The sequence below is a fragment of the Orcinus orca genome, chromosome 2 (assembly GCF_937001465.1).
Source record: "Orcinus orca chromosome 2, mOrcOrc1.1, whole genome shotgun sequence".
In the NCBI taxonomy this organism is placed as follows: domain Eukaryota; kingdom Metazoa; phylum Chordata; class Mammalia; order Artiodactyla; family Delphinidae; genus Orcinus; species Orcinus orca.
The window spans coordinates 126,292,582-126,306,545 of NC_064560.1; the positions used below are offsets into that span (position 1 = coordinate 126,292,582).

Genomic DNA, 13,964 nt, shown 5'->3' on the forward strand with positions numbered 1-13,964 from the left:
CTTACGATCAGCTGTCTTATGGAGGTGTATGTCACCTGCAATATATTCCCTTTAGAGCTGGGCGCACAGAATACAGGGGCTTCTTCTGGCTCTTTTAGGGTCCCAATTGAGTTAATGGGAAAAATATAAATTAAAAGGTTTGACAGCCTAATGACCAAACTCTGGTATCTATTTTGGCCTTTCTGAACAGAGCTGGGATGTGAAAACTAATAGAGAAGAGAAGGGGACCTCTGTGACAGGACTCCGTGTCTGCAAGCTTCATTCTAGTCTTCTGCAAAGGGAGATTATCATTTCTCCTGCTATTAGGTCCCAAGATAGGTAACTGAACAGATGTTATGGTGAATAATTAAATTGATTGCTATAGCAATATATAGGTTGAAAAAGCTGCAGTAATTAGTCTAAAGAGATTTGCCTTCTTATCATAAAGTGATTTATTTCTACCTTAGGTGAAAGAAAAGCATACATAGGTGTAAGGATACATGATCATTACATCTTAGGTTGTTTCCATAATCCATTACATGTAGTATTTTAAAATAAGTTCCATCACAGACGCAACAACTAAACACAGCATTTGGTCGAATCATCAATCTCCCTTTCAATAACAAATTTACCTCGTGTTTATTTTCAGATGTAATTGCCATCAGTTGAAGTGCTGGTTAATGCAAAAGGAAGTCTGGGTTGAGTGAGACTCTCACCTAGTCCATAGAGAAGCTGACATGACCCACATCAACTTGCTCCTCCAGGAAACCCCTGTTTCCTGTTGCGGGGCAGCAGCAACACATAGCTCAACAATTCTTCCCTCACCCTGTCAGGCTCACCTCACCTTGCAGAGCCTTGAAATTGAAGAAGACACTTTCCATCTAGAGGAAGACCTCAAACATGCTTCTCTCCAGGCTTCTGAAGGTGGTCATGGCTTCATTGTGGCTAGGTAAGGAGGGCCCCAGTCGGATTGTACCCCTCTAGGACCTAAGGACTGGGGAACAGGTGGTTTATGGGCACCCTGGGAAGAAGGGGCACTAGAGTGTAAAACAGAATTTCTTTGTTCCAAAGTACTTATTCTTAAACTTCTGATTCTGCTTTTTTTTTCTTTAGGATCCAGTATTGCCCAGAAGGTAACTCAAGACCAACCAGTAATATTAGTGCAGGAGAAGGACGTTATGACCCTGGATTGCATATATGACACAAATGATATCACTTATAGTCTATACTGGTACAAGCAGCCCAGCAGTGGGGCGATGATTCTCCTTATTCGTCAGGACTCTTATAACCAGCAAAATGCAACAGAAGGTCGCTACTCACTGAATTTCCAGAAGGCAAACAAATCCATCAAACTTGCCATCTCAGCTTCACAGCTGGAGGACTCTGCAGTGTATTTCTGTGCACTGAGTGAGCCCACAGTGAGAGGCGTGTTGGAGGCAGGTATACCAAAACCCAGGGCTCTGCTTGATACATCTGCCTGCTATAGGGACCAGGGCAGGGAATTGCCTTCACAGACAGGAAGTGGTTAGGGCTGTGGCAGCACAGGTGTAGGGTTAGAGGGAAAACACTCCTTCTAAGAACATATTTCTCTGGGTTCGTAGACCAGGTCTAGAGCTATCATTCATCAAAAACAACCTTATCCCTGAAATTTTGGGTTCAAATTTTTTATTGAAGACAAAAAATAGCCACATAAAATCCTTGCCATTTAGTGATTAGAATGAGCTAGAAGAATTGACTAAGGAAATTCAGAGACATCTGATTCAAAAATTAGTAAAAATATGCGTGAATTTTTGGATTTTCAATTTGTTCATTAAATATTTATTGAATATATATTATATTACAGGTATTGTTTTGAAAAAGGAAGGTTGTGAAATCTTTTTGTGATTTTCCTCTTTTTGAATATTATGCAGTTTTACACCGTTTAATGAAGTTATTTAACTTAGTTTTGTTAGCTGAGTTAATGGTACACTTGTTTACTTTCTAAGGTGCCTGATATGTCACAAACTTTGTGCTAATCCTCATTCTGTCTTATTAACACCTCTAGCATGGAATAGCTCAATTACCATAATGTAAGCTTTACCTGCCTCCCATCAGTCTTATCCACAAAAAGATCAATAATTAGTGGCTCTTAAAAGGACATTGTGAGAAGCAGACTATGAATTATCCCGTTTCTCTGCTCTTGCCCTTCACTGCACCACTCCTTCAAAAGTATTTTTGCCATCATGTGGCACATTTTGGAAACCTCCAGGCCCTCTTTTTCAATCAGTGTTACACAATCCCAAATACTCCTTCCCTCAAATTTCCTCCTTCTACCTCTAATACCATTTTCTCAGTGTCTTAAAATTTGAATGGTAATGGGTGGTTGCTAAGTGATCTTGTATTGTAACTGCCTCTTGTTATTTGCATTTCAAAACCAGTTGTGTAGAGTAGAAATCTTAAAAGGAATGTCTTACAGTCCCTTCATTAAGTGGTGCTGGAAAAATTGGACAGCTACGTGTAAAAGGATGAAATTAGAACAGTCTCTAACACCATACATGAAAATAAAGATCTAAATGTAAGACCAAATAATATAAAACTCTTAGAGGAAAACATAGGCAGAACACTCTCTGACATAAATCACAGCAAGACCTTTTTTGGTCCACCTCCTAGAGTAATGAAAATAAAACCAAAAATATACAAGTGAAACCTAATGAAACTTAAAAGCTTTTGCACAGCAAAGGAAACCGTAAACAAAATGAAAAGACAAGACACAGAACGGGAGAAAATATTTGCCAATGAATGCACAAACAAGGGCTTATTCTCCAATATATACAAACAGCTCATGCAGCTCAATGTCAAAAAACCAAACATCCCAGTCAAAAAAATGGGTGGAAGATCTCAATAGACATTTCTCCAAAGAAGACATACACATGGCCAAGAGGCACATGAAAAGATGCTCAACATCATTAATTATTAGGGAAATGCAGATCAAAACTACAATGAGGGGGGCTTCCCTGGTGGGGCAGTGGTTGAGAATCCGCCTGCCGATGCAGGGGACACAGGTTCGTGCCCCGGTCCAGGAAGATCCCACATGACACGGAGCGGCTGGGCCCGTGAGCCATGGCTGCTGAGCCTGCGCGTCCAGAGCCTGTGGTCCACAACGGGAGAGGCCACAACAGTGAGGGGCCCACGTACCGCAAAAAACAAAACAAAACAAAACAAAAACTACAATGAGGTATCACCTCACACTGATCAGAATGGCCTTCATCCAAAAATCTGCAAACAATAAATGCTGGTGAGGGTGTGGAGAAAAGGGAACCCTCCTACACTGCTGGTGGGAATGTAAATTGATACAGCTACTATGGAGAACAGTATGGAGGTTCCTTAAAAAACTAAAAATAAAACTATCATATGATCCAGCAATCTCACTTCTGGGCATATATCCAGAGAAAACCATAAATCAGGAAGACATATGCACCCCAGTGTTCATTGCAGCTCTATGTACAATAGCCAGGACATGGAAGCAACCTAAATGTTCACCAATGGAGGAATAGATAAAGAAGATGTGGTACATACATACAATGGAACATTACTCAGCCATAAAAAAGAATGAAATAATGCCATTTGCAGCAACATGGATGGACCTAGAGATTGTCATACTGAGTGAAGTAAGTCAGACAGAGAAAGACAAATATTATATGATATTGCTTATATGTTCAATCTAAAAAAAATGGTACAAATGAACCTATTTACAAAACGGAAGTAGAGTCACAGATGTAGAAAACAAACTTATGGTTACCAAGGGGGAAATGGGGAGGAGGAATAAATTGGGAGATTGGGATTGCCATATAACACTACTATATATAAAATAGATAACTAATAAGAACCTACTGTATAGCATAGGGAACTCTACTGAATACTTACATGGGAATAGACTTACATGGGAATAGAATCTAAAAAAGAGTGTAATGATTTACATGGGAATAGAATCTAAAAAGAGTGGATATATGTACATGTATAACTGATTCACTCTGCTGTACAGCAGAAACTAACACAACATTGTAAATCTACTATACTCCAATAAAAATCATTTTAAAAGTCTTAAAAATTTTTAACTCAAAAAATCTTACCTTTTTTTTTTTTTGCGTTACGCGGGCCTCTCACTGTTGTGGCCTCTCCCGTGCGGAGCACAGGCTCCGGACGCACAGGCCCAGCGGCCATTGCTCACGGGCCCAGCCGCTCCGCGGCATGTGGGATCTTCCCGGACCGGGGCACGAACCCGTGTCCCCTGCATCGGAAGGCGGACGCTCAACCACTGCGCCACCAGGGAAGTCCTACTCCCTGATCTTTGATGACCATCTCAGTCTAGGACACTGATCACAAATGAAATTTTATAAACTGGCATCAGACTGGCTGCAACAAAACCATCTGGGAGCTTTAAAAAATTACACACTTGTGGGAATTCCCTGGCAGTCCAGTGGTTAGGACTCCGCACTTTCACTGCTGAGAGCCCGGATTCAATTCCTGGGTGGGGACCTAAGAGCCTACAAGCTGTGCAGCAGGGCCAAGGGAAAAAAAAAAACTACACAGTTGTGGGTCTCAATCCTGGAAAGTATGATTCATGAAGTTAGTTGTGGGATCCCAGAACCTGTAATTTTAAATCACTTACACATTGATTCTATTATCAGCTGTTGTATGAATATCAGCTGTGTCTTTAATAATTTGAAAAGCTGGGAAAAAAGAGAGTCCTAACTCATGCTCGAGGCTTTTGAAACAAATACACATCTTTAGAGTTACTAACCCAGTGGAGGAAAATTATTCGATTAAGTTTGGCAATAAAATATGGCAGATGGATGGTAACAGAAAGCATCCTTGAGGTTATTCACTAAGAGTATAAGATTAGTACTTGTCTGATTCATATAGGCCAACCCTTTTATCTTGGAGTCAAGAAAATAGTAGGAGAATAAGACATTGATCTCAGACCATTCTATAAGGATTTGATCATTTCAATTATGATATTTCTTTTGTTTTCACATTTTAATGATTCTGAAATTCAGGATTCTTTGACTATTGATAAGATAGCGTGGCTTTTTCCTCTGAAAAGATTTTATTAAAAAGATATTATTTGGGGACTGATAAAATATTATATTTCAAGTAGTAGTGATTCCTCAATCAGTGACCCTTGATTCATTAGTTTTGTTTGGTATAACAAATATTTAGTGAGCATGTAACACATGTCAGTCACTGTTGCTCTATAAATTGGGGTACAATGCTGAAACACAGAGATTCACTCAGTACTGATTTGGCTTCTTATTACGTCCTCTGTAATCAACCTCAGATTCTTTTCTGACATTCAGTGGATTATAGGCTGGCCCACCATGGATACCTGAGAATATAAAGTACTATATAAAGTGCTTAAGAGAACTGTTATCTTCTCAGCTGCAGAAATACCTGGGATGCTCTGTTAAAGAACTTCCATGTCAGGTAGTGTCCTAAGAGCAAAACAGACCTGAGAAGTTATGGCAGCTCTTGATCAGATTTCTAAGCACCACCTGAAGACTGGCATGTACCTCATGAACAAAGTCAAGGATAACATTTTTCTGACTTGAGGAGACCAGGAAACGTGCATCCCATTTCAGTGTCTGTCCACCAGGAGGTGCAGTTTCCCAACACAAACACATTTCCTGTCTGAAACTAGGCTTAGGTTTATCCCTTCACTGTGACTTCAATATTTCTTCATGTGAAGAGTCAAGGACATTATTCAGGAGACACTCTAGAGATGAACTCTTCTCCAGGCTTAGTGACTGTGATACTCTTAGTACTTGGTAAGCAAAATGCCTCTAAAAATTTGGATTCTTTCTTCTGTTATGTCAACAAAACCTTTAATCATAATTTTATCCCAGAGCTTTATGCCCAAAATGATACAGAACTCTTTTATTTTTCCCCAGGACAAACCCGTGAAGACTCAGTGACCCAGATGGATGGCCAAATGACTCTTCCAGAAGGGGCTGCCTTGACCATAAATTGCACTTATTCAGCCCCTGGGTACCCCATTACTTTCTGGTATGTTCAATATCCTGGAGAAGGTCCACAGGTCCTTCTGAAAGCCATGAAGGACAATGACAAGGGAACCAATAAGGAGTTTGAAGCCACATACCACAAAGAATCAAAATCCTTCCACTTGGAGAAAGCCTCAGTCCAAGATTCAGATTCGGCTGTGTACTACTGTGCTCTGAGTGACACAGTGATGGGAACCGCAGGGGCAACTGAGCGCAAACTCTTTGAGTGGCAACAAGGGGCCTGGAGGCTGAGTGTCTCTCCATTTGATCCACTCTGTGGCACAGTCTATGGTGGTTTGTCCCTCAGTCTCTGGTTGATACAAAACTCATACAAATTTCTAGAGAATAAGAACAAGAAGTGAATATTCCCTATACCCAACTCTTCATTAGTGATTTTGAAAAAAGAGTCTGACATCAATAATTCCTCATCCAGGGCAAAAGTAATTTCAAGGTAAAGTCACATAAACAATGAGACTTGGGGCCAATGTAAGAAGAAACAAGCAGCACTTGGAAGTGTGCTGTACCCCTGTGGAAGGGTTTAGAAACCTGAAGCATTAATTACACTTGAATAATTAGGGTGGATGGTGCTGTGTGTGTTTGTGTGTTTTGAGGGCGTTCAGGGAGTGAAGGCTGAAAATAGGAAGACTGAAAATATATAAGCAGCAGACTACCCATGTTCTCTACCAGTGCCTGTGTAACAAGCAGTGATCATTTCCCAAACCCAGCAGAAAATTGGAAGTTAGCCATTGATGAATTGAGCAATAGCACATATAAGTACATAAGCCAAAATAGTTAAAAATTTAAAATGTAATAATTAACTATTCACTTCAAGGAAAAAATTATTATTCAAGAAAGTAGCATACTCATAGTCTATGATTCAACTAAATTTTCTTCTAGATAAGTTTTACCACAATAGTCATGATTAGGCAGAATATCTATTTTCCCCAAACCTTGTGTATTACTAAGGTTCTGGACTGTTGCTTATCAGTTAGGCTTTTTAAAAAAAAATTAATAATTTAAAATTTATGAATGAGATGGAGCTTCATTTCAAAGTCATTTACATATTTTTGTATAAATTGTCTATTCATATATCTTCCCATCTACTGTGTTATAGTCATTTAAATATAGATTTTAAAGAACATTCTCTATGTTAAGAAAGTTGTCATAAGACTGTCACATATATGTGTCTTTTAAAAAAGTTTAATTAACCTATTTGACTTTGTTTATGGTCTTGTTTGGCAGGCAGAATTTTAAAAATAGTATGTAGTCAATTTTTGAAAAATTTCTTTTATGGATTCTGAGTTATTTCATGCTTAAAAATCTGTAGCACTCTAAAATGATAAAATTTTATCTCACATTTTCTTTAGTTTTTCTCAGATTAATTTTGTCTTTAAATCTTTAAATTTGCATGTGTGTGTGTGTGTGTGTGTATGTGTAGAGAGGTTGAGGTTTAAGCCTTTGTATTTTTCTTAATTTTTGTTTGTTAGTTTATTTTGAGGCAGCTTTCCAGGCTCAACATTTTGAATGACTCATTTTTCTGCCACTAGAAATTATGAAATTTTGAATTCAGGGAGGCTTAACTTCTGTGTGTGTAAACTATTTACAATATTTTGGAGGGCAGTTTTTTTAAGCATATCATATGAATCAAATCACAAATAATAATTCGGAGTCTTCTGTTCCATTGGCCTGTAAGTCTGTTTTTATGCCAGTACCATGCTGTTTTGATTACAAAAGCTTTGTATTATTATTATTTTTTTTTTATTTGCGGTACGCGGGGATCTCACTGTTGTGGCATCTCCCGTTGCGGAGCACAGGCTCCGGACACGCAGGCCCAGCAGCCATGGATCACGGGCTCAGCCGCTCGGCAGCATGTGGCATCTTCCCGGACCAGGGCACGAACCCGTGTCCCCTGCATCAGCTGGTGGACTCTCAACCACTGCGCCACCAGGGAAGCCCTGTATTATATTTTGAAATAAGGAAGTGAAATGCCTCCCACTTTGTTCTACTTGCTCAAGATTACTTTGGCTATTTGGGGTCCTTTGCGATTCCATATGAATTTTAGGATTGTAAAAAATGTCATTGGAATTTTGATACGCATGGCACCGAATCTGCAGATTTTGTGCAAAAGCTTTTAAGTTTAATTAGGTCCAACTTGTTTATTTTTGTTTTTATTTTCATTACTCTAGGAGGTGGGTCATTAAAGATCTTGCTGTGATTTATGTCAAAGAGTATTTTTCCTATGTTTTCTTCTAAGAGATTCAATAAATAAAGAATGCATTGAGTGAGATATTCTTTCTTTGTGAGAGCTTCCTTGTAAATGAATTCTTGATCACTGTCAAACTATGTGTCCTGATTTTTGGCTAGGGAAATTGTGTCACTGACTCTGATAATTTTTTCAGACTATATTTTCCCCAGATGAAGCCCTTATTTTTCTCTGAGGTATCATTTCCCTTTCTTTACTCCTTCCTGACATGTCTGATTACTGGGGCACTTTAAGTGGAGGCAATGTTGTGAGGGTGGAAAGCCTAGATATTTCTATACCTGTGATCAGCAATGTAGCAGACAGTAGGGCACTGGTCTCAGCAGCAATGCCAGTACCTTGCTGAAAAACTAGAAGGAAATCTCTTTGCTCTCCTACCTCCTTGTACTCCTCTTCGTTAAGGACAGCTGGGACTCAGCCTACCTGTTACTTTCTTCTCAGCTATTTGGGGGCTAGAGGAAAGGCTTTCCCCAAACAACTAATTTCCTTCTTAGATGTCCATTGATCTGTACATGCCAAGCTTTCTCTACAACCTATTGTTTTCTGCTCTTCATCCTGAAGTTCCCTGCTATTGACCCCAGATTTCTATATGAGCCTCAATGGGACACCTCCCTTAAGCTCTGTTGGCACAGCATGGCTGGCTTCCACAGAAGCTCCTTGGCTAAGCACAGGGGATCAGGGACATTTTAAATCTACCATCTTTCTAGAATTGCCTTATTCTTAGGTCAAAAAAACCCTGTAGAACTAAAATTCTAAAGGGCCATTCCTGGTGTGAGGAAGGTCAGAATCAATGATGATGAATGGAAAATACCTTGATATGGTAATGTTTACACATTTCATTAACATACTTGTACAGAAGCTTAAATTTCTGTGAAGGCTGATCTATCAATATTTTCCCTTATTCTTTCTGACTCTCATGTTTAGAAAATTCATGACCATCCTAAATTTATAGAAATATGCTTTCATTTTATTTAAAATATTAATTATCTCTCTTTGGAATTTATTTCGTAGCTGATGTTAAGGTATGCATCCAAATTTAGTTGCTGATCTCTAGATGACTTTCCATTCATGAAGACATATTTTACTGAATATACCATCTTTTCACTATTTTTTGATAACTAAATTTCCATAAATAATTTGTATGTTTGGACTTTCTATTATGTTCCGTCGATATCTCTATCTGGACCTTTCTGGTAACATGCTTCTTCACTTACTACAGCATTACACTTTGTCTTACTAACTGTGGAGGAAATCCCTCACCATTCTGTTTCAGAACTGAAGGCCTCCTGAAGCCCGAGATTATCTGCAGTATCAGATAGGGCCTCTAGAGGAAGATGCTACACAACTTGAACTTGATAGAAAGCCAGAAAGCAGCCAGCCCTTTGAGGAAGAGATTTTACTTTGCATGCCAGTGTAAACTCACTCACTGCTCTGTCAGGGTGTCCATGTGGCTGAACTGTTTCCAGGAAAAACCTGCAGAAAGGAGCTTCCTGTTTCCTCACAGCTCGGACATGAAGCCCACCCTCATCTCAGTGCTTGTGATGATATTCACACTCAGTGAGTAAAGTCTCTTTTTATTCTATCTTTCTCTGGTCTTCTGATTTAGAATCAGTTTAACAACTATTCTCCTCTGTCTGCAAGACAATCCCTGACCCAGAATTGGTGTTACAGGAGGAACAAGAGCCCAGACAGTGACTCAGCCTGAGGACCACATCTCCGTCTTTCAAGGGTCCCCAGTGCAGGTGAAGTGCAACTACTCATATTCTGGGAGTCCTGTGCTCTTCTGGTATGTACACTACCCCAAACAACACCTCCAGTTACTCCTGAGACACACCTCAAGAGAGAGTATCAGAGGTTTCACGGCTGACCTCAACAAGGGTGAGGCATCCTTCCATCTGAAAAAACTATCAGCTCAAGAGGAAGACTCAGCGGTGTATTACTGTGCTCTGAGGGACACAGTAACTGGTTTTACAAAGGAAGCAGAGCACAAACCCCTTAAGAGTTACTGAAAATATTTCTAAGTTCCCTATTTGGCCACAGTGGGGCATTCTCTCTCTAGAGACTGACACTGAGTTTATCTCTCAGATACAGTTGCCATCAGTTGTCAGTTAGCTATAGATTAATCTCAAAAATTTGTTCAAGGAAATTCTCATTACCTACAATGCCTAAATTAATTTTTAAAATAGTAAGTGCATTTATTCTATAGATTAGTACCTGGCAAAATACTTTTGAAATAAAACTATGTAATGGCATAAAAATCCTTTTCTTGGCCCAGAGGGGCTCCCCAGGCTTAAGTGGTGCAGTCCCTCCTCTCTATCTCCTCTGCCGTAGCATCCACCCCAACGTGTGCTCATCACCACGTACTGAAGCACAGTTCCTGAAAAGGAGGATACTGTTTCCCGACATGTGGTCGCTGATCTTTCTACAGCTAATGCCTTTCCTCTCATGCACTTCATGGACCCATATTACCCAAATCAAGTGCAATCAGGAGAAACATCATAGCAATTTGAAGAAGGAAAGTTTAATATAAAGAATTATTAACTAATAACAGGGAATTATTTACTAGTGAGTAAAAAGAACTCTAAAGAACATAAGAATAGCATAGGTAGGGAGACGCTGTTATCTCTAGGACTAAGCCAGAGTTCCGAGGAAACCAACACGTTGTAATTTGTACCCCCTTCTCCTACCAAGCCAATGACTCAGGCTTCATTGGGGATTGTGTGGCTGCAGCCTGCTGGATGGGGAAGTTTGCTGAGGTGCCAGAGAACAAGGTTGACAGGCAGAATAACACCTCCCAGGGTTCCAACACCATTAATAGAAAGCTGGCAAAGGAGTGCTGCTGAATTTGCTTGGGTGCTTGTGAAACCTGCCAAGAAACCACCTGGGGGGTTGTCATTAAATGTTGCTGGAGGTGAGCATCACTGGTGTCCCACAGGATGGCCAAGCACTGCAGGAACAAGAAGTGTGGAAGGGCTTCCCTGGTGGCGCAGTGGTTGAGAGTCCGCCTGCCGATGCAAGGGACATGGGTTCGTGCCCCGGTCCGGGAAGGTCCCACATGCCGCGGAGCGGCTGAGCCCGTGAGCCATGGCCGCTGGGCCTGTGCGTCCAGAGCCTGTGCTCCGCAGTGGGAGGGGCCACAGCAGTAAGTGGCCGGCGCAACGCAAATCAAAAACAAAAATAAAACAGAAGTGTGGAAAACATGCTAGGACCTGGAAGAGAGGCTGCTTCTTCCTGCAGTGTCCTTCCCGTTCCCTCTACTGACAAAGCTTAACAACATGGCAGCTGGCGAAGGAGAAATGTTTACAAGGTCCATGTCCAGAGTCACCCTCTGAATCCATGAAGGGTGGATTTATAATTGAAAGGCAATAAATTGACAAGTGGCATGCCTCATCTTTCTGATCTTTCCTACACTCCACTCCATACACATTTGAACTTCCAAACACGGTGAAATGACTCTATGTTTCTATCTAACAAGCTAAAGCTGTCCTTTGAACAAGTGAAGACGTTCTCATCATTTCCCCCAAATGAGGAGACCCATAATCCCAGCAGTCACTACGGATCACTGGCTGTATTACTTACTTCTAAAATTCAGAGGAAATTTCACTGAAAATGCTGTTATACACAGACTAAATTGTAAACTTAATCTCTGACAATCTGCATATAAAATAATTATGGTGAGGAGAAAGAAGAAGAGAATGGCAATGTATACAAAGGAACACACATATAAAAAGCAAAAAGAAAATATAGAAAACTACTACATTATTTGGTTCCCAATTTGGTCACGATACTACAATTGACATGGACGGCTTCTTTCTTTTATTACACAGTTTATATTTTCCCTGCCCTCAGCCATAACCTCAGTGGATTAGGTTACTTCCCTAGTGGTGTGATCCAAATCTTCATTCTCAAAGGGTCTGAGTACTCAAAAATCTTGTCTTTTTATTGCTTGCTGTAATTTAACATTAACGTTTAGTATCAGGCTTGGAAGTTCCCAGAGGCTCCCCTAGGAAATCTCCTGGGTTCCAGACATAGTCCTCTTTATATCTGTTGTGTGGCAGCTACCTAATTCCTCCTTGGTAATTGGTATCAATCACTCCAGTCAGTAGAGTAAGCTCATTTTCTAACCACTGCTGTGAGAAATATGTAGCCCAAATGGCCACATGGCTGTCTTATCTTCCAATTCAGTGAAATTATTGCTGTCTCCCCTGGTGAAAGCCTTCCTCCTTTCAGAGAGTAAGACCTCCAAACCAATAGAGCTCAAAGTTACAAACATTGGGAGCAAAAATACTGCTAGTAGGCTACTGGTAATAATCGTGAGAGCGTCCACTCCCAGAGCCACTTCCTTGATTCCTGGACTCATGCATTCTGGGTATGGGGGAGAAAACATCATATAATAGTCTCTGCTATAAAGCATATATTGCATCATATAAGACACAATCCCATCTTTTTACAGAGTTGTTTTCCAACTGCTGCTATAACGGAATCAATAAGCCATTCTACATTTCAACAGGCCGGCCACTTCTGGGTGATGGGGTATGAGGTAAGATAAATAATCCCATGGGCATGTGCCCACTGCTGTAATCCTGTGCAGTGAGAATAGTTTCTTCCTCAGAAGAAATACTGTGGGCAATCCCTTGATGAAATTAGGCATTCTGTGAGTTTATAAGGATGATGCTGGCAGAGTACAATGAGCAAGGAAGACAAATTCATATGCAGGTATCTGTGTCGACTCCTGTGAGAACACATCTCAGTCATCTCCATCATGGAAGATGTCTAATGCAATCCACTCGTCATCAGGTGTCTGGGCAGTCTCTCTGGGGAATGACACCATATCAGGGCCTCAGCATTAGTCTCTGAGTTTGGCAGATTAGTCACTGAGCAAGAGCATTAGCTAGGTCAAGCTTGGTAAGGGGAAATCAATATTTTTGACTTCATGCATATCTTCCATTCCTGCTAGCAAGGCCACTTTGCTCATGGGATCATTGACCAAGCATCGAGGTGGCTGGGGAAAGATGCTGACACATCCATAGAGTGCATTGTTTTGTCCATTATTAAGAGCTTCCATTTCCCTTGGCCAGTTTCCACATAGTGCATACTTATCTTGACAGTCTGTGCCCATTCTGAGAGGTCCATCCAGATACCTCTTTCCTAGATTTCCTTGGCACTAATCTTCCGATCTTGTTCCATCCAAGTCTCTTACCAGAAAAATCATTAGCAACTGCCGAAGAATCACTGTAGATCAGTACCTCTGGCCATCTCTCACTGTAGAGAACATGAATAACCAAAAGGTATCACCTGATGATGTGGAGGGATTGTCCTTCATCTTCAGCCTTCAGTGGGCTATAGTGCTAGTTTTGTGTGGTACCAAAATAATGTGCAAATCCATATGAAAAATAGGCTTGATTTTCTTGTTCCTTATTAACTGATTATAAGGAACTCCCCAGAAGCTTATAGGCATGGTTAAGGGAGAGTATACAAAAGAAGAAGAGTTTGTGTCAAAGGAATCTGAGGTGCTTACTCATTCAGCTTACCTGGATCTTCTGGGGATGCCTGAGCCCCGTCTCTTATATATCATTTCCACTTGATGATAGATTGCTGCTGGGCATGATCAACAGTGCAGGTATGTAGGTTGGACAACACTTGGTTCATGATGGAAGTTCAGGCTGCATGGTCACTAAGTTAGTTTT

The 13,964-nt window shown here is 40.6% G+C and overlaps 1 protein-coding gene and 3 gene segments (V, D, J or C); 3 read left to right on the forward strand and 1 right to left on the reverse strand.

The window, feature by feature from the left end:
* The window catches only part of SALL2 (spalt like transcription factor 2), a 915,550-nt gene that overhangs the window by 479,481 nt on the left and 422,105 nt on the right, over nt 1-13,964 (reverse strand).
* LOC125963599 (T cell receptor alpha variable 14/delta variable 4-like) lies at nt 880-1,614 on the forward strand. The segment is given in 2 exon segments: nt 880-928; nt 1,093-1,614. Coding segments are annotated over 2 exon segments (465 nt in total).
* LOC125963593 (T cell receptor alpha variable 9-2-like) lies at nt 5,634-6,380 on the forward strand. The segment is given in 2 exon segments: nt 5,634-5,783; nt 5,907-6,380. Coding segments are annotated over 2 exon segments (519 nt in total).
* Nucleotides 9,592-10,571, forward strand: LOC125963591 (T cell receptor alpha variable 16-like). The segment is given in 2 exon segments: nt 9,592-9,834; nt 9,949-10,571. Coding segments are annotated over 2 exon segments (561 nt in total).